The sequence below is a fragment of the Pseudophryne corroboree genome, chromosome 5 (genome assembly GCF_028390025.1).
Source record: "Pseudophryne corroboree isolate aPseCor3 chromosome 5, aPseCor3.hap2, whole genome shotgun sequence".
NCBI classification, from domain to species: domain Eukaryota; kingdom Metazoa; phylum Chordata; class Amphibia; order Anura; family Myobatrachidae; genus Pseudophryne; species Pseudophryne corroboree.
The window spans coordinates 569,388,571-569,410,772 of NC_086448.1; the positions used below are offsets into that span (position 1 = coordinate 569,388,571).

The 22,202-nt window shown below is 39.0% G+C and overlaps 1 protein-coding gene across 6 annotated transcripts in view; it reads right to left on the reverse strand.

Annotated features, from left to right (window-relative positions):
- The window catches only part of SALL3 (spalt like transcription factor 3), a 56,456-nt gene that overhangs the window by 11,808 nt on the left and 22,446 nt on the right, over nt 1-22,202 (reverse strand). Inside the window, exon 1 of one of the 6 annotated variants that reach the window (XM_063923321.1) lies at nt 9,085-9,824. The exons of 3 other annotated variants lie outside the window; for them this stretch is intronic. In XM_063923321.1, the coding sequence (XP_063779391.1) occupies nt 9,085-9,163 (79 nt within the window). In that variant the 5' untranslated portion in view covers nt 9,164-9,824. Of the gene's footprint in view, nt 1-7,197; nt 7,278-8,307; nt 8,578-9,084; nt 9,825-22,202 lie in introns of those variants that run through there. 2 more of the 6 variants (XM_063923320.1, XM_063923322.1) reach the window with 2 other exon arrangements.

The following is a 22,202-nucleotide window of genomic DNA, read 5'->3' on the forward strand; positions in this document are numbered from 1 at the left end:
ACTGCTGTATTGTTTTAATGCTTATTTTAAATACAGTGTATTATTTATAGTGTATGTTAAAACCAAAAACTATTACACTTTTTAGGATTATATCATTTACAGTAAGATTATTTTTTTTAAATATCCTATTTAAAAAAATGTTTTTGTCAATAATACTTTCTTTTAGAAATTCCCCAAAAATCCTATGTATGTTCTATAAATTATTTTATAAAATATTTAAAAATGTAGTAAATGCTAAATATAAGGCAATAACATTAATATATGACATATATAAATAAATAAATAAATAAATAAATATATATATATATATATATATATATATAAAAGGACTAATAAGTAAACATATATACAGGCATTACTAGGATACTAATGAATTTATTAAATATATTGAATACTTGGTAAATGCATAACAACTAATTAATTACATTTTAACTGATCTTTTTGCACATACTAACATAATTTCTACAATATGTAACACATGTCACACAGATTTTTTAAAATGTAAACAAAAATAATTTCCATTGCTCAATTTTTATATAAATCTTACTTAATAAATAAGCACCTACCTAGAGTATATCAAATCAAAGCATGGTAATATTAAGCTGAAAGCATAAGACTAAATGTAACATGTCTCACCATATATGTCTTGTACTATTTTAAGTTTAACTGAAAGTCAATGTTCTTAAATTTTATTTATGTTAATATTATTATGATAAGGTCATATTTATAGTGAATTAACATTTTAATATAATACAATGACGCTAAAATATTTTCTTAAAATAATATCATAAACTTAAACATATGATTTTATCTAAATGTTATTTCATAGGTTGCCAAGATCATGTTAAGTAAATAAAATTAAATAAAAAGCTTTTAAATTGCATGAATTTCAGATATTAACTCTAAAAACCTTTTCTATGTGAACTGAGGTGCAAAGTGCTTTGCTCGTTCAAGAATACTTTTGGATCCGCTTATGCAGTTACACTGTGTGTATCCCTGAGAGCAGCTGTAGTGCATTTTTTTTTAAATCAAACACAGTACCATGTTCAGAATTGGCTTTTTACAGCAGTTTAAAAATACAAGAGGCATGTTTCTCTTCAAGTGGTTTCCTGTAGAATTGGATGAATTAACACTGTCGGATTTTTTTTTTTTTACGTATTCTTGTGAAACAGTAGTGTGCTGACATACCTCCATGAACATGCACATGTAAATTCCTGGTCGTTCACAACAGTTACTTTTACTTAACAGCATCACTATAGACTATACACTATTAATATATTTAAACAGGTGTCTGGAATGAGTTTAATACACGATGAATAATAATAGAAGATGAACTAAACTAACTAGTTTTAAAAAATATATTTCTTTTCAATCTGTGAATTTTTCTTTGAATTATTATGGTCTAAGAACAGGGAAGAAAATACAAAAAAAGAAAGCAAAAATAGAAACAAGGCAATTGTTATTATTTCTTGAAATGGGTACAGCTAAAATATTTTTTAAATAAGTGTTTAATGGAAATAAACACTTCTTCAAAATGTAATTTTATGATTACAAAGCAATATTGGTGACATATCTTTTTGTACAGAACTATATGTTTACTGTACTATTCTGTTCAGAAGATAGAAAAATAAGCAAAAATACCCAGTTCACCTATTTGCAAAGCACATGCATTTTTATTCTAGCCAAAGCAGCACTGCTCCATATAAAGGCCGCTATGTGAAACAACATCTTGCAGTGAACTTCAATTACACTTTTGTTTGATGTGTGGCTTTAAGAAGAAAAGGATAGTACACAGAACAACACAGCCAACACATATATTAAGATTCCCTGTATTTTCCATTAAGTTAAGTAAAATTTGAGTAAATGAGAAGTGTCACATACACTGAAGAAAACTATGTTTAGCAGGCCTGCTTAATATTTAATTGCTGCTCCTGCTCTTAATGGACTTGCTAAGTAATAGCTGATAAAGCAATATCAGTTTATTTAGGCACTAAGTATAGTATAGTGTACATATATATTTTTTAAGGTTATTTTTTTTTTGCGCACAAGAAAATAATAAGGATGAATTAAAAAGCTTATTAACAAGCAGGCCTAATGGTAAGATACTAAGCTATCTTTAACAACTAGAGGAAAATCAAATGTTTAAGCAGTAAATATATCTAAAGGTCACTTTTCTGTAAAAATATTACATTTTTCAACTTTATGTGATGGCCATGAGAAATAGCTTGCCTATATGGTGTTTTTATTTCCACTAGATTGCAAGCTCTCCCGTGCCAAGAAAGCTGGTCCATTTGTTTATTGTGAACCTACTTTTCTTCCCAGTTAAACAGTGGAGAAAAAATATCGACATTTTCTTAAACAGTAAGATCTTATACACAGGATACATCCATATTTATCTTGAATTTGTTGTGGAATACATTGTAAGAACTTTTTTATTTTTTAAGATAGTAAGTACCACATGAAGCATATACCAATATATTAAATCAAGGGGATAATATTACAGTTCTTAGATTATATACTATGAAGGATGACTGCTTAGTGCTGTTATCTCTAGCAAATTGTTAATTTATGATTGATTTTTTTACACACCTAGAATTCTCCTTTTTTGCAATATATTTGAATTTCTAAAAAGCCTCATTCAGTATATAACATGTTGTACTGGCAAATTAGACATTTATCTAATTATTGTATATGTTCCACTATCCAGCTGTATTCATCTACAATCATTTTTATAAAATTATTAGCCTACAGTTTTTTTTGCAGTCAGCATAAAGTTGGAAGTGTAAAATGCACAAAGTTTTATTTAAAAAAAACATTAATCTACATGGAAACACAAACTAAAGAAAGTGGTTCATAACACAATGTTAACCATGATAGGCCAAGCTTTTTCGTTATGCTAATATATGGCAATGAGTGAACTATGGTTGTTAATGTATTTCGTTTTAAATTGTGATTGAACATATCATTAACTACTGGATTAAAATTGATTTAGCATATTATGTGGGAGGCTATAGTTACTAGTTCACTGTCACCAAATAGTAACAAAAGACAATTCTGCATTGCTGTATACCATTCGTGCTAGATTCAAACACTCAAGTAACATTCAGGTATACACATAAATTAGACATACCATTATCACCGATGAAAACCTTGTCTTGTTATATATTATACTAGAAAGATTTCTATGCAAATCTTTTTTCCTAATTGACTTAGTAAACAGCAATAAATCTGGAAAAAAAAAAAGCTGCATTTAAAAATGCTGCAAGATGCTTTTCGGGAAGGTATTTTACTGTACTCTAGAAAATAGTTTGAGGACATTATGGTTTCTTGCAAATTAAGTCTTTTTTTTTTTTAACTCTTTATGATGGCTCTGATTCCCATAAAAGAAAATGAATTATCACATACAGGGACCAAGCTGTGAAACAGGAGGAGACAAATAGAGACCCCTACTGTGTTCAACAATGTAGATGAAATTCCAGACTCAAAAGAAATTTTTGCCCTCTTTCAAAAACCACAATGGTTGTCAACATGACATTGAACAGTGGAGGGCACTATTGCTATGCACAATGTTATAGATGTAGCATATTTAGATGAATCTATTCAGTGGCCTAAATCTCAGAATTTGTTAAGTAACAACCACCTGTGGCATAGTCACCAACTGTCTTCTTTTTTTTTTTTTTTTTTACGTTTGTAATCATGAAAGCAATCCATTAGCTACTTAAACACTGTGTAAATAGAGGAAAGCTTAGCCATCTACAATATCATTAGCAAATACACAGATTAAAAAGAAACACATTTTAATACTGAAGCATTTGTTGTTATTTAACTTGAGGTGTTTTCCTTTCTTGGGATTTTGCATTGCAGAGGGTAGCTATATTATATATTTTCATTCTATTATATTTTTGAAACAGTTTATTTGAAAGGGATATTTATGAACAGATAAATGTGTTTATTTAAAGATAAAATAGTGTGTCATTTATTACCAAAGGTTTTAATAACTTGCATCCCATTATGGTAGCTAGAAGATAAATAGTATTCTTTAATAGGATTTTTTTTAAGTGGCCATTAACTTTTTACTCAAAATAATAATTATTTTCTATTGCTAAAGATTCATATTTTTGTTTTTTTATTCTTCTTTTAAGCCGATTGTCATTTTATCCATTGAATAGATATTGTCACATAGGTTTATAATCTATAACAACACCTTGAAGGTACACAATATTTTAGATACAACTTCAGATTCAGATTTTTAATATGGTCGGAATTATTTTAATTAATTACTGTATATCTCGTAAATTACTCAGAAATATGCATCAACTACATGACTTGTGGGAAGTGAACACTGAAGTTGGGACCTAACCATTCCAATGCAGTAAAAATGGCTATCATTTGTATTTCAAAGCTGCACCGCACTGCATGTTATTTGTGTTGATTTGCAGAAACCTGTTCTCTTTTGTATGGATGATATGAATAAAATAGACATATGAAAAAATATGTGGCTACTGACATATAATATTATTATTATTATTATTATTATTATAAGTTGATACAAAACACACACACACACACACACACACACACACACACACACACACACACACACACACACACACACACACACACACACACACACACACTAGAGCTTACAATAGGCATTATGCAATATGTGTATAACTATTTCCCTATCTATGATACAATATTTGTGTTACAATTATATCTTTTTATTTAGTAAAAGCCTATAATGTTAAATAATATAAAAATGTATAATCTTTGAAGGTGAATTGTCACATAATTGTCAGTGAAGCTAGATTAATCTGATTTTTCTGTCAAAGTACACATGGAAATTAAATAGCACCGAGAGAACATGATTTCCTGCTTAAATAGTCCTATTAAAGACGCCCGGCACATGCTAATCTGTGTAGCATGTAGCAGGATCTCTAGGTAACACTCAATTCTAGTGTTAACACTTATCACAACTGAAGCAACCATGCTGCCAAGGTCAACTGCACAGATGTACTAATTGTATTATGAGCTTGACATCTAGTGGCCACCCCTGGCAGGGCAAAACAGGCAAAGGTTAAATCAGCCAGCCTTGTCAAAGCACTTCTAAACACCCACCCTCAGGGACAAGCCATTGGAAACCTGTTGGCACTTCATGCAGTCCCACCTTTTCAATGTCACCAAACAAAATTAATCTCTAGTGTATGCTGGGCATTAATGCTTCGAAACAAGACACTAATAGGCTATCTTGAAACAATTTAAATAAAACTGCATTGTGCACACAAAAATATGTAAAGCGATTAGCAAAGTATGTTTGCTTCCAAATCCTATGTCTAGAACCTAAATTATTATTCACTGCAAAAAAGGGGAACAAATAAGAAAATGCTATTATTATGCTTTTAATATGGCTATTTTTTTTTTTAAATAATTTAAATATATTGACCTTAGGCAACAGTGATTATATATTTGTATGTGTTGGTAAAAATACATATATTCAGGTTCTCAACCTATACAAACCACGTTAAAGAATATATATATATATATATATATATATATATATATATATATATACACTTTACCAGTATGCTATGTCTTTTATTATCAGCACTACCTTACAAGCTTTCTCAACATTTTATGGAATTAAGATGCAATAATATAAATATCAACGTTTGTTGTCTAAATGCAGCATTTTCATTGCCATGACAAATAATCTCATAATCATTTGTCTTTTACTGTATTTCTTGTCTTGGTATCATACGTTTAAACCAAGATAACTTTTTTATTAATATTTTAGGAGAAAATAGATTTTACTACCACAATCAATGTACAATAGTAGAGAAAAAAAAATATCCTTCTGGTCACTTTAAGATCAATAGGAAGACTTCGTCAGGATTAGCTCGACATGATGAGGAAACCTGACCCACTTTTGCCAGATTTCACTCACATGGCATATAAAAGTAATCACTTGTTTAACAAATTCCTAATTGTTAATGGTGTACTTTTCACCTCTATATTAACCTGGGAAACTGAAACACTCATCTAAGGGAAGTTGTCCATCTATGTTTTGTTTTTTCCATTTTGTTTTTGGTACAGACTATAGCATTTCTTTGTTATTCAGTATTAATCAGAGCGTCTAAGGACAGAAACCATGGTTGTCTCTAGCTGTAATATACTGTAAACGAGCTTAAATTCTTTCTGTGTCTGATGCAGGTTGTCTCCTAAATTTGTAAAAGAAAAAAATATATTCTTAAAGCTGCTTAAAGTGACACTCGCACTGTGTTGTCTGTCCTGTGTTAACATTACTTTAGTTACCCAACTAATAAATGCAACAATAAATACATTTAAAAAATACATTTTAAATCTATGTAATCTAATATGCACCCAGACCCATACTCAAAATCAATATAAGATTTGGGTTCACAGTAACAAATAAAACTGCACATGATAAAATATCACTTTTACTGACCTCAAACTCTTATTTACTCATAACAAATAGGGTTTCTTTACATTTAAACAGTCCATTATGTGTTTGTTTTTAACAAAAACAAAAAAAAAAACTGAATAAGAATACATTTAGATTCATGTCTATTTTACAGAGTTTTTTTTAACATTGATAATTTAGTTCCCAAATCATGTTGAAATAAAAACAATGTCATGGTAAGCGAGAAATCAACACACATACACTTAATAATTACAAATATATATATATATATATATATATATATATTTACACACACACACACACACACACACACACACACACACACACACACACACACACACACACACACTTGTTGTAGGAGGTAATTCATTTAACATACATTGTGTTTTTGTGTAGTCTGGCTATGTATGAAAGATGTATGTGCTCTGAAAAACAAATAGAGAAACATGTCTGTAAATACCTTATGTCTCATGATATCCTTAGTTATATGGATTACTTAAATTAATCTATCATGCTGACCTCATCTACAAAGTTTTTGTAATCTAGTTTTCCATAGAAGTTTCACATATTTGTATTTACTTTTAATTTATAAGGATTTAGTTTTTGTTAATAAGATATTGTTTAGCAAAATGCAGTTTGCAGTTCCAGAATTATTTACATAGTATAATTTTTGTGGCTATAGTGAAAGGAGATTTTGAGCTATTCAGACCCACAATAATCAAGCTTAAAAAAAAAATACAAAAAAAAATCCTTACTGGGATGCAGTGTAGCCCCTTTGATGGAAAGGCTGTCTTTCTGATTCTGCAGAAATAAATCCATTCATTTGATCGTGTAGTCATTGAGTGCAATACAAAACAAACCAAGTGTAAGAAATGCTAAGTGATGAAGTAAACAGAAAAACATTTCCATGACAAAAAGATCCTTTGCCCTTAATCTACACACCATATGCAAGCGTTTCTTTTTACCATATCTCCTGCTCTAATCTCTGCTGACACAGATAAGACTCACTCTTAGCCATAAAAACAGTTCCCAAGAAAGATACTTTCTTCCACAAATCCAGAAAAGTCCTCTGAAAATTGACAATGGCTTGTTCTGTTTAATGGAATAATAGAGAGCAGCATCTGGGACATGAAGCCAGGCCTCTCCTGCACAGCACCTCTCTGCTATTAGTGAGGGTGATAGGGGCACTCTGAGGCTGCAAAGCTGCCCAATTGTCACCGGGCAGATGTATCTGCTCTCATGTTCCTAGAAATGCCAACCAACACAATAGGAAGGTTATGCTGCTTATATGGATCTGTTACTTTTCTCATGAGACTTCACTGAAGTGACTGAAATTAAAGTTTAGACTTTTAAATGTATTCTAAGTTAGTTATTTCTCTGCCAGCACAGGGCCTTGCAGGATGGGACTAGATCGGTGTCTGGACAGCATACTTATCTCAGGAACAAGCAATTAGCACTTTTGTCATCTCTGTGATAAAACTATAATATACTGCGGGAAGTAAGGAAAGCTGAGACATAATTCGGGTAAGAGACTTAGGAAAACTGCATTCAAAATAAACACTCTTCTATTAAAAATAAACTGAATAAAAAATATCCTCTGCAGGTAAAATATAAATAAACACCCCGGGTTTGTGCAGTCGGGGGGACTGTAGTCCTAGCAGCTGTGGGTCTAGGGGCTGGAGAGAGGAGTAGAGGCAGCAGGCAATGCAGGACCTCCCCTGCTTCTTTATGGGACCCGCTCCTCTTATCCTGTTCCATCTGCCCTTCTCCCTTCTAGTAACCGTGTAAGCACACGCAGCAGCGCGGTTTCCTATGCAACCCCCCTAACTAGCCCCAAACAGTGGCTGCCCACGGGATGCCCTCACCTTTGGTTGAACCTGGGAGCAGCTCCCTGGCAGAGAGGGCAGTGGCAGACATTGAAGCAGCCTCTTCTTGTGTCTGAGACATGAGAGTGCACGATGTTTCCGGAAAAGCTTTCACAAGCCTCGATCTTTCTCCATCTCCAAAACAAGATGAGCAAGCCCCCTCCTCCTCCTCCCTTCCCTATTCCCCTAATACTTGCAGTTGAAGAACACAGACTGGGTTGGATACAAGCTCCTGCTGATCACTGGAACTTTTTGCAGCTCCTCTTTCTTCTATCCAACTAGGAAAGGTCACCATATACCTATTGAGTGTACTACCCCCTGCCACTAACACACACACAACCTCTACACACCCCTTACACCTCACCAGCTCCTCTCAGAGCTGTGCCCATTGTCTGCTATGCAGGTGTACATAGTGTAACACAGGACTATTAGGTATTAGCAGGAAAGTCAATATATAAAGCAAACCAATAAAATTCTTTTATGTTCTCCAAATACTGACCTGTGGAAACGCAATAAAGAAATATTCTGATGGTGAGATGATAAACACAAGTAGATGAATAGAAGACATGCAAAGAATGACAGATAGTTACAAAAGGTTACTTTCTCCCAGTTGTTCTGATCGGTACTTTTGCAGATAACGATATGGAAGTACCCACTGGCCAGGGGGTGTATGGGAAAAGTGAGATGCTGACCGGGATGTGATGGGGTGAAAGTGTTTTTTTTTTTTTTGGTAAATAGTAAGGACAGCGATAGGTAAGAAGCGCCCCCTCCCCTTACCGTTGTCAGGGAGCACCTCAGTCCCGATCTCCTCGTCTGATTTCAGATGCTGGGGCTTGGCTTGCTTTCGCCGAGACATGCTGCTGCTGCTGGGAACTGGGACTGCTTTCTGCTTTTTTGCAGATACATCAGTGGCAAATAAAAAAAAAATTGTTCACAAATAGTCGAGTTGCAAAATTAGGGAAATTAGCTGGTGTCGGTGCGGCGCGGATTGCGCATGTCGGTATATAATTGTGATTGTGAATAATGCATCGCGATTAGCGGCGGGGGTGAGAGGGGATTGGCTCGGGGCCAGCGGACACAGACTGCATATGGAGATGAGGGATGGGCTCCAGCAATTAGCTGCCTCACTCCGCCAAGTGCTCTGTCTCCCCTGCACCGTGCGGCACAGCAGCAGCAGCGCACTGTCCGGGCGCACACACAGGGAGCATCACTTTTTGGGGAAGGTCACATTCTTGCTTCCCTTTCCTCCCCCTCACTGACTTGGGCTGAGCTTTTGTTATGTTGGCTAGGTCTTGGTTTATTTTTATTTGGGTTCCTCTGGCACACTCCACCCCCACCTTGTGATTCCTGGGATCTAATCTTCTGACCCTTGATGTCCTTTGTCTGTGCTCTCCAGTGTTGCTTTTGGTTTGTATTGTGGTTTCCAGTGATGTTTCTCCCCAGTGAAGGGAAACTTTGTTGCTATGTTCACATCTCCTGTAGTTCTGTGATTGTGTCCCTGCAACTTTCTCCCCGCCCCTACCCCTTCACTCCCCACTCAGTTACTGCTATTGCCCTCTTCAAAGCACACGACCTTGCCCTCTGTCCCTAATTCCTTGCATCTCTCTCTCTCTCTCTCTCTCTCTCTCTCCCCCGGCCTGTACCCCTCCTTGGAGCTCACTTCCTGCAGTCCACGGGTAAGACTACGAGGAGTCTTCTACAATTTCCTTGACCGTGTCAGTGAGTCCCATCCGCCTGGATCACATCCGCGCATCCATCGATCCGTTAGAAACAATAATATGTATTTATTTATTTATTTAGGTTGCTGAGTGATTGATCTGTGCCCAGGGACACAGATTGAAGTGGGTGGGGTTCTGTGGGGGCTTGTAAAAATCAATTTCAATCACGATTTGATCTAAAACACAACAGCCATCCAAGTTGGTTCTCCTGTTGTTTTGTGTTATTGGATATTAATGTTGAATCTTCAGGGGTAGTGGATGACTTTACCCAAGCAGGGAGGGGTGGTACGTGCTCCTGTGCTTGGTGCAGATGGGGCTGTTAGTGAAGGTGTGATGGCACAGTCAGTATGTCCTGCCACCTCTCCCTCCTATGGCAATGTATCCTCAGCAGTGCGCTCCTGAGCCCCTCTCCAGCCGCTGCCTGGACCCTCTAAGCAGCACTTTCCTCCTCTCACACAGCACCCGGCTGTCCTCCTGTCTCTCCTAGCAGAGGAGGGGGTGGGCTATGCTGTGGGTGGTGAAGTAGATGGGAGGGGAGCCAGGTTAAGCGAAAAATGTGAAGCACTTGTACGTTTCTCACCCTCCCCTCTAACACGCACACATCGGGGGCGTATGTTGGCTATTGAGAGTGGGTGTTAGAGGATTTCCCAACTACTAATATGGAGCATGTGCTAGCAGACAGTAGACATCAGGTAGCTGTACCAGACACCCACTTGATGGGCTCATTTGGCAAGGTACCTGAGTTTCCTTCCACCCAGTGCAGAGCCAGCTGGTGATGGATACTGCGCTGCACCTGTCCCTTTCTCCTTATCTCCCCGGCTTGTAACTGTACTTTTGTAGAAGTCGCTCATTGGCGCAAATGCAGCCGTCAGAGAGAGGGAAATGCCTTCCCATGACAGGGAGCAGCCGCTAGGATGTACCACACACCCACCCGTCCTCAGTGCCACTACACAGGCACTGCAAATCTACACACACAACACATCCCTGATCAGGACTGTTACCCAAGCACCCTACACAACACTCTCATTTTAATTATTATAATCGTAGACAATAAAGTTATTGGGCATCTCTATAGTTTCAGCATATAGAGCTGTAGAATAAAATGTGCAGCCTTGGTTGTTCCCCATCTAATTATTTTCATACATGTCAAGCCTTGGCTTACCTCTGACCCACTCTTCCCCTGTCACACTGACCCTATTGTTACATAATTACCTGCCTGCTTCCACCTTTCATATCTACACTCTTTATAAACCATTATATTCCTGCTGGAAAAGTCCTGTCTCTTTTCCTAAACACTTCTCACCGGTTCTTCCGCAAGAGGCTTTATAAATGGTCCGCTAAATTATTCATGAGGTGTAATTCCTATTAATCGTACAAATGTGCGATCGGTGTGTTTGAATTCCCAACATTAATCTTCTTTTTGTGTTGTAATAAAAAGAGCAGTGTGTGTGTCTGTGTGTACTGAGTGGTCTTATTTACGGTGATGGATTACGCTGATGGACCGACGATCTTAACTACTCGTGTCCTAAGGGCAAGTGGATCAGCGGAGTCCTGAGCGCAGGTAATCGTTGTCGGAGCGCACCTGCGCCTACTCCCAAATTCTATTCACCCGCCCCTTATCTTGGCAAATGGAAGACGGAAAAAGCATGTTTGCTCTTTGTTATGTCTGTACGGGAAAAGTATTGTAATGTTTGTAAAAAAAAATATATATAACTAAGCGTTCCATATAAAGGTTAGCGCATCACTGAGCTAGTGTCACAATAATATTAATACAAGTCACATCATTCCTGAAGAACGATCTAGAGAGCTTATAAACCATACTGTATAACCCATTTATAGCATAGATAGATAGATAGATAGATAGATAGATAGATAGATAGATAGATAGATAGATAGATAGATAAAATCACCATACCTTTTTTAAACAATTAAAATATTTTAACTAACTACTTTGCTCCTAAACCTTTGCTGTTAGGCACACTGACTCTGGAGTGCGTCAGAAGTAAATATTTTATGAACTGTGTTGACTTAAGACAAAAACTGTGGAAACATTTACACTGTCTGCTTCGTCTTATGCAGTTACACCACTTAGCTCGGAGACGGAAATAACATGGACTGTACAATGTAAGATGTTCCAAATGTCTGAAACATACCAGTTTTTTGTTGTTGTCTTATTTGCATAGCAGAAGAATATATTGTCTGTGTTTAATGACCGCCTCCTAGGTCAGAGCACTGCAGTGGGTTAATACTGTGATGGGCAAACCATACGCTGAACGTTTTTTAATTGACTTGCATGCCAAGGATCAATTTAAGAAAGTAAAGATTAAAGTATACTCAGCAGTAAATGGTGTGAGGTGAGCACCAGCTCACACTAAACGTCAGTAATGTGCGATTTTCTCGCAATTAAACAATTCCATAGCACTTTAAATATTACAAGAATGTGCAATGGAAAATGCACATGTATAATAGTGAGAACATTATCTATCTATCTATCTATCTATCTATCTATCTATCTATCTATCTATCTATCTATCTATCTATCTATCTATCTATCTATCTATCCATCTATAAATATATATATGGAGAGATAAATGTGTATCCGTGAGTTATGGTACTGTACACATCAGTCATCCAGTGTGTATTCACGTTCCGATTACCTAGATAGTTATGCTGAAAGTTGCATTTTCTCCCCTGTAATTACATCTCATTTGTCCATTATCTGTTCCTCGCATTGTTATTTGTTATGTAAAATAGCGACATGTTATTTTGTCTGCTTGGTAATATTATTTGCAAATTACTACTGTATTTCTTACATTAGTTGAACGTATAATTACGTATTTTAATTCATTTGTGTGATTTATTTAGACCATAAAGCCTCGTTTGCATGATTAAATATTCTAAAAATACGGGACAGAGCTTGCCTTTAGAAAGTATACCTTTATTCGTTCTCTCCAGCGCTTGAAAAAGCCAGGACTCGCTAAAAATAAATCAGACAGGGCTTACAAAACTATGCCATCTGCTTTCAACTTTTACAAAAGATGTTGCTCGGGTGCAAGAGATGTGATCCGATCCAGCAAGGCATTAACCAGCATTTCGTCTGCGACAACTGTCCACTAATTTGCTGTCACAGGAGCACAGATATTACCATACTAATATTATTATTGGTAAAAGAGGTAATTGATAACACCACCTGCCACTCTTAGGCAATCACCATGATAAATGTTTCTACCAGAGGCAAATCTGCTCTGTCTTTTTATACAGGCTTCCCTAAACAGCATATCAAATGTCAATTACAGAAATCTTTCATTTCTCTTATTTATTTGCAAAATGCCGTCCACAACGCCCTAGGAATTACATAGTTGCTGCACGAAAAAGTTTCTACTCCAATTATTAAAAACACTCATTTTGTAAAAAAAAAATAGATAAAAAAAATTAAGCAGAAATAAAAGAAATTAACTTTTTTTTGGACGTGATGCTTTTAGTACTGCAAATAAAGAGACCGTTTTACTACAATATATATATATTTACTCGTATTAATTATACATCAATAATGTCATACAAACGTCGCACTGCAGTCGTTGTTCTAGAGAATATAAGTGTATTATTATGTACACTTAGCTCAGTATATGCATGTTTATTAATGCTCCTGATATAAGGTTACTTCTAACATTATCATAGGAAATTGGCGATTTTCTGCAGGAAACTGACTTTCTATGCAGTCTTGACCACCTCACCCAAGATCAAGGCACCGTATTTTTGTTGGTTGGGGAGTATATGAAACGCTACAGCCACTACTGCCTCTTTCTAAATCACTGCTCAAATCCTCCACTGAAGACTCTACTAAACCCACCCCCGTCAGAGTAGACTAGGAGAATACCCCTGCTCAATCACAGGTTAAAGACCAGAGATATTGCCCTAAAGTGTCCTGTAAGTTACACGAACAATGAAAAGGATTCAGCTAATGAAGTCAAAGGTTACATGAATTGTTTAGCTACTATTGGAAGGTGTTCTGTCATTTGAGAGGGATTATGTGATTAAGAACAATAGATAAAAGGTTTAGGTGTGAACACAGCCACTGTAGGTGCCACACAGAGGGGCGGCTGTAATCCACTTCATTGCCCAAAAATAGAATAAAACATAATTGTTACGCATTTAATTACTTTACCAAACACTGTTTTTTTTACATATAGTGTAGTTTTTTTTTGCACATTGCTGCCTAGGGTCTGTTTTTTTATATCTGTAAATGGCCCATTTTATCCAATTATGAATTACAACCTAAATACTGTGCTTTATCTGTAGCTCCATTCTTTCCTCTAGCTATAGCACTCCTTTTGTACATATAATTTTAGCTTGTAGCTCATTACCTATCTCTCTACTTAACACTTCACATTTCTCACCATATAGGTCTCCTTAAACATTTTCAGTTTATGCATATTGGAAGCAGGAGAGAGGCTGGCCAGCTCCCTGTAATTATATATACCTCGCTGTCCAAGATACAAACATGTGCCCCTTCTGTTAAGAAGATTATTATTAGCTTGTATTAATAGATGCAGGTCTGGACAGAGGGAATCAGCTATTGATAATTGCAAGAAGTATACAGCGGCTACTGTATCGATCGGCTTGTCCCTTATTCCCCTGGTATAGCAGAGATAAGAAGACACACTCTTTAGTGCAATATAATTTCTTTTGACCTATCTGCTTGCTACAGACTTATGATGAATAGCTGGAGTGGTTAAAGTCTTTTATCACGAAAGTTACCCCTTGATATAATATTGATTCTTTATAACTAGCTCCAAACACAAAAATCAAACTGTCCACTTGGCCATCATCATCATCAATATCATCACAAAGGCTCTGGAATAAAGATCAGCACGGCAGAGAGAATGGCTCCTATAATCTGACCAACTAATCTTTATTTCCTGTTGATGAAAGGGGGGGGGGGGGAGATGTCATTTCTTCAGAAAAGGAACAATTCTTGGTGTTTGCAGAAAAATATCAGTAACATTTATATATCAGTACAGTGGGCTTTAGTTATTTAAGTGGATGGGATAAAATTGCAGCATAATCAGTGACTTGCCTTCATTGCTGCAAATTACAGCAAAAATGGCAACAGTCTGTTTTGATCAATAGTAACTGCTTTACGTTCACCAGATGGTCTTTTGTAGTTTAACTCTACTTTGTAGATTATTATTATTATTATTATTATTATTATTATTACATTTGTAAGAAACAATCTACAATTGTTGACATTGAGTGATTTTATTTTATTTGGGATTTTTTTTTGTAAGTGTTTCACGTGGGACTTTAAAACAAGTGTATTTGGGTTAAATGGGGTGGATTTCCTGCCTCACCCTGGAGTGTGCCAGCGGGATTCTGCGGAGGGTCGCATTAGCACAATCGCCAGTAATTACAGGCATGTGTGTACACTGGGAGGATGAGGATTGGGAAGGTGTGAGGGACAAGCACAATCCCCTTTGGAGCAATCAGAACTGCAAAAGGTTTCCCTTCATGCAAACGGTATGTTGATTTTATTTAATGGCTGATTAAATTAGTCAAATTTCACAGCAAGTTAACCCATTCCAACTCATCTATCTAAATGCAGTGCAGCTGCTGGCCTTCTTTTTGGCAGCCAAAGGGTTAACATTGTAAAGCTGCATTTCACCTGCTACTTATGTAACCAGTCAGACGTAATCTACTTTTAAATGCAGTCGTTAAATGCTTTCAAATGAATCCGAGCAATTTGATGCAGAGAACTGATCTGCCTGTCATTGTCAGCTGGTCAATAGGCAAATGGTAAAATATAACTCCATCATCTCTGAGGAACTGTCTGTAGTCCTGATGTGATCAGCCAGCCTGGCTAGGAGGGGAGTCTTCCATTTAGCATCCTCTCCCACCTTTGCTGGTGCTTTTATTGTCTCCAAGAAACCATCTGTTGTTGAATATTAAGCTGAAGAGCTAGGGATGCTTTTACACAGCAAATAAAAGGCAGCTTTTAGCTGTGAGATCAATGTCACAAGAAGTGTCTGCTTTACAATGGCTTTCCCAGCTGAGTGCCTGTGATCAGTGTCTGCCCCAGCATGTAGTGTATGCGGTGCTGAGCTCGCCCACCGCCTGCACTGCACAGGGTTACATCATGCAGTGCTCTCCAAGGCTAGCTGTGTGCTCTGTGCTATGTTACTGTGCTGCTGGGGACTACATACCTCCCAACACGACCCTCTCCAGGAGGGACACAATGCTCTGCTCCTGGAGTTACCCTCTTACCATCACTTGTGTTGAACAGGTTACTGGATAAGACAGGTGTTTCAGCACAGGTGATGGCAATCATACATATAGAGAAAAGTCCAGGAGCAGAGCATTGTGTCCCTCCTGGAGAGGGTCATGTTGGGAGGTATGGGGCTAGAATTGTGACGAGGACCTGTGCTGTGTTACATACATGAGGGTCCAGCTAGTATATGGTTAATCCGTGCAATATAAGGACGTTTTTAATACAGTATGTGGCTGCTTAATTTATCAAAGTTCTCTGGAAAGAGAACTGAAATTACTCAGAAATTGGTATGTGAAATGTATGTAACTGAAGACAATGGCAGTGCTCAGGAGAGAGGGGGAGGATGGTCATATGTGACAGGTGTATGGTTTATTCATTTGTTTTATTAAGTTATTTATATAGCGCCAGCAAATTCCCCTGTGAGGAATCCTATAGTTAGGATTTTGGTGGCATAGAGGTACAGTACCTTAAATGTGGGACCTTGTCCTGTTGTTAATTTCACTGGGTAAATAGTTTGTACATTGATTTGATTGATGATTTTGGGAGGCTATGTATTAATAAAGAATGTGGTGAGTCAGGTAGAGAACCGGTCTCAAACTCGGTCCTCAGTATCCCAAACAGTTCATGATTTCCAGGTCTTCTCACAGAATCGCAAGTGACATAATTAGCTCCACCTGAGGGCCTTTTAAAATGTGTCAGTGATACCGTTTTCAGATTGCTAATGCCGGGTCGTATCCGGGAATTGGAAACGGGTCCTTCCTGGGTGCGACCCAGTATTGAACCCTGAGAACTGGCTGCCCGACCCGGCATATTGCCGGGCAGATTGCCATCGGGGGCGGGGACCGCGGCATCATTGGGGGTGGGTGCCGAGGCTGCGCTAGGAGATGAGAACATCTCTGCGCAGCCTCTCCGTATGCTGTGAGCGGGCACCAGGTCACATCGACCCGGGAAACCTGTTGAGATGAGATCATCTCTGCGCCGCCTCTCCCTATGCTGTGAATGGGTCCCGGGTCGCATCGACCCGGGAATCCCGTTCACACTGCACCTGACCCGGTAATCGCTCGAGAATAACCCTTCTTTATTCCTGGGTTGAATTACCGGGTCAGGCGACCCAGGAATTCGGGACTGACCCTTTCACACCACACAGTGACCCACATTAATCCGGCAATATATCGGGTCGATACCGGGTTATGTGTGCGGTAGTGATGTGCACCGGACATTTTTCGGGTTTTGTGTTTTGGTTTTGGATTCGGTTCCGCGGCCGTGTTTTGGATTCAGACGCGTTTTGGCAAAACCTCCCTGAAAATTTTTTGTCGGATTCGAGTGTGTTTTGGATTCGTTTTTTTTTTTTACAAAAAAACCTCAAAAACAGCTTAAATCATAGAATTTGGGGGTCATTTTGATCCCATAGTATTACTAACCTCAATAACCGTAATTTCCACTCATTTTCAGTCTATTCTGAACACCTCACACCTCACAATATTATTTTTAGTCCTAAAATTTGCACCGAGGTCACTGGATGGCTAAGCTAAGCGACACAAGTGGCCGACACAAACACCTGGCCCATCTAGGAGTGGCACTGCAGTGTCAGGCAGGATGGCACTTCAAAAAAATTGTCCCCAAACAGCACATGATGCAAAGAAAAAAAGAGGTGCACCAAGGTCGCTGTGTGACTAAGCTAAGCGACACAAGTGGCCTACACAAACACCTGGCCCATCTAGGAGTGGCACTGCAGTGTCAGGCAGGATGGCACTTAAAAAAAATTGTCCCCAAACAGCACATGATGCAAAGAAAAATGAAAGAGGCGCACCAAGGTCGCTGTGTGACTAAGCTAAGCGACACAAGTGGCCAACACAAACACCTGGCCCATCTAGGAGTGGCACTGCAGTGTCAGGCAGGATGGCACTTCAAAAAAATTGTCCCCAAACAGCACATGATGCAAAGAAAAATAAAAGAAAAAAGAGGTGCAAGATGGAATTGTCCTTGGGCCCTCCCACCCACCCTTATGTTGTATAAACAGGACATGCACACTTTAACGAACCCATCATTTCAGCGACAGGGTCTGCCACACGACTGTGACTGAAATAACTGGTTGGTTAGGGCCCCCACCAAAAAAAGAAGCAGTCAATCTCTCCTTGCACAAATTGGCTCTACAGAGGCAAGATGTCCACCTCATCATCATCCTCCGATTCCTCACCCCTTTCACTGTGTACCCCCTCCTCACAGATTATTAATTTGTCCCCACTGAAATCCACCATCTCAGGTCCCTGTGTACTTTCTGGAAGCAATTGCTGGTGAATGTCTCCACGGAGGAATTGATTATAATTGATTATAATTCATTTTGATGAACATCATCTTCTCCACAAGTAACCTCGTACGCCGATTGCTGACAAGGTGAGCGGCTGCACTAAACACTCTTTCGGAGTACACACTGGAGGGAGGGCAACTTAGGTAGAATAAAGCCAGTTTGTGCAAGGGCCTCCAAATTGCCTCTTTTTCCTGCCAGTATACGTACGGACTGTCTGACGTGCCTACTTGGATGCGGTCACTCATATAATCCTCCACCATTCTTTCAATGGTGAGAGAATCATATGCAGTGACAGTAGACGACATGTCAGTAATCGTTGGCAGGTCCTTCAGTCCGGACCAGATGTCAGCACTCGCTCCAGACTGCCCTGCATCACCGCCAGCGGGTGGGCTCGGAATTCTTAGCCTTTTCCTCGCACCCCCAGTTGCGGGAGAATGTGAAGGAGATGTTGACGGCTCACGTTTCGCTTGACTTGATAATTTTCTCCCCAGCAGGTCTTTGAACCTCTGCAGACTTGTGTCTGCCGGAAAGAGAGATACAACGTAGGTTTTAAATCTAGGATCGAGCACGGTGGCCAAAATGTAGTGCTCTGATTTCAACAGATTGACCACCCGTGAATCCTGGTTAAGCGAATTAAGGGCTCCATCCACAAGTCCCACATGCCTAGCGGAATCGCTCTGTTTTAGCTCCTCCTTCAATGCCTCCAGCTTCTTCTGCAAAAGCCTGATGAGGGGAATGACCTGACTCAGGCTGGCAGTGTCTGAACTGACTTCACGTGTGGCAAGTTCAAAGGGTTGCAGAACCTTGCACAACGTTGAAATCATTCTCCACTGCGCTTGAGTCAGGTGCATTCCCCCTCCTTTGCCTATATCGTGGGCAGATGTATAGGCTTGAATGGCCTTTTGCTGCTCCTCCATCCTCTGAAGCATATAGAGGGTTGAATTCCACCTCGTTACCACCTCTTGCTTCAGATGATGGCAGGGCAGGTTCAGGAATGTTTGGTGGTGCTCCAGTCTTCTGTACGCGGTGGCTGAATGCTGAAAGTAGCCCACAATTCTTTGGGCCACCGACAGCATCTCTTCCACGCCCCTGTCGTTTTTTAAATAATTCTGCACCACCAAATTCAATGTATGTGCAAAACATGGGACGTGCTGGAATTTGTCCAGATGTAATGCATGCACAATATTGCTGGCGTTGTCCGATGTCACAAATCCCCAGGAGAGTCCAATTGGGGTAAGCCATTCTGCGATGATGTTCCTCAGTTTCCATAAGAGGTTGTCAGCTGTGTGCCTCTTCTGGAAAGCGGTGATACAAAGCGTAGCCTGCCTAGGAACGAGTTGGCGTTTGCGAGATGCTGCTACTGGTGCCGCCGCTGCTGTTCTTGCTGCGGGAGGCAATACATCTACCCAGTGGGCTGTCACAGTCATATAGTCCTGAGTCTGCCCTGCTCCACTTGTCCACATGTCCGTGGTTAAGTGGACATTGGGTACAACTGCATTTTTTTAGGACATTGGTGACTCTTTTTCTGAGGTCTGTGTACATTTTCGGTATCGCCTGCCTAGAGAAATGGAACCTAGATGGTATTTGGTACCGGGGACACAGTACCTCAATCAAGTCTCTAGTTGCCTCTGAATTAACGGTGGATACCGGAACCACGTTTCTCACCGCCCAGGCTGCCAAGGCCTGAGTTATCCGCTTTGCAGCAGGATGACTGCTGTGATATTTCATCTTCCTCGCAAAGGACTGTTGGACAGTCAATTGCTTACTGGAAGTAGTACAAGTGGTCTTCCGACTTCCCCTCCGGGATGACGATCGACTCCCAGCAGCAACAACAGCAGCGCCAGCAGCAGTAGGCGTTACACTCAAGGATGCATCGGAGGAATCCCAGGCAGGAGAGGACTCGTCATACTTGCCGGTGACATGGCCTGCAGGACTATTGGCTTTCCTGTGTAAGATGGAAATTGACACTGAGGGAGTTGGTGGTGTGGTTTGCAGGAGCTTGGTTACAAGAGGAAGGGATTTAGTGGTCAGTGGACTGCTTCCGCTGTCATCCAAAGTTTTTGAACTTGTCACTGACTTCTGATGAATGCGGTCCAGGTGACGTATAAGGGAGGATGATCCTAGGTGGTTAATGTCCTTACCCCTACTTATTACAGCTTGACAAAGGCAACACACGGCTTGATACCTGTTGTCCGCATTTGTGTTGAAATAATTCCACACCGAAGAGCTGATTTTTTTTTGTATTTTGACCAGGCATGTCAATGGCCATACAACACAATATGTGGGGTGATTCACAAGCACTGCGAGTCACTGATCAATTATAATTAGTTCATCACAGTAATATTCTCATGTTCGATTTCCTGGGTCACAGAGATTCCCCAACTTGTCCCACTCCACGGTTTTTCAAAGGTTCGCACCTTTTGACTAACCTCCTTAAGGTGGGATATGTACATCAAAAGGTTTCTTTAGATATTCTCCTTGTGCACACTTATTTTTCAGGATCAAGATTACCACAGCCCCGTCCCTCAAAAAGGGCACTCACCTTCCAACAATGCCCTATGTTCCTTGAAAGGTTTCTTTGCTGCTAGTGGATCCCCGGATTTCCACTGGTAACCACCAGTATTATAGTAGATATGTGGATAAAAAACAATGGATATCCAGAAAAATACACAAATTTATTGTATCTTATAAAGATATATCCATAAAACGTTAAAAAATGAGCAATAATAAAATAAAATAAAAAAGTTAATAAAAACTTTTTTGTTGCCCTGGTCAGTCGGGAATTGCTTCCACCCCCAAATACCTCAAGGTACCAAACACTCCAGAATTATGCACATAGGTTAAAATAAAAACCGAGTGTTGGTCCTCTTTGGCAATCAAAAGGCAAATGGAGGAGCCCATACGACCTGGGATATATTAATACCACACCGACGCGTTTCGGATTCAAGATCCTTCTTCAAGGTGAGGAACAAAAAAGTTTTTATTAACATTTTTATTTTATTTTATTATTGCTCATTTTTTAACGTTTTATGGATATATCTTTATAAGATACAATAACTTTGTGTATTTTTCTGGATATCCATTGTTTTTTATCCACATATCTACTATAATACTGGTGGTTACCAGTGAAAATCCGGGGATCCACTAGCAGCAAAGAAACCTTTCAAGGAACATAGGGCATTGTTGGAAGGTGAGTGCCCTTTTTGAGGGACGGGGCTGTGGTAATCTTGATCCTGAAAAATAAGTGTGCACGTGGAGAATATCTAAAGAAACCTTTTGATGTACATATCCCACCTTAAGGAGGTTAGTCAAAAGGTGCGAACCTTTGAAAAACCGTGGAGTGGGACAAGTTGGGGAATCTCTGTGACCCAGGAAATCGAACATGAGAATATTACTGTGATGAACTAATAATAATTGATCAGTGACTCGCAGCGCTTGTGAATCACCCCACATATTGTGTTGTGTATTGTTTCAAGGAGTAGTGCTCTTGGGGGTTCGTACTAAGCTGCAGCAGGGGCGCAAGTTACTTTTTTCTGTTGTTTGTTGTATAATGTCAATGGCCATATTCGTCCCACGGACAACAGGTGTCTCCCCGGGTGCCTGA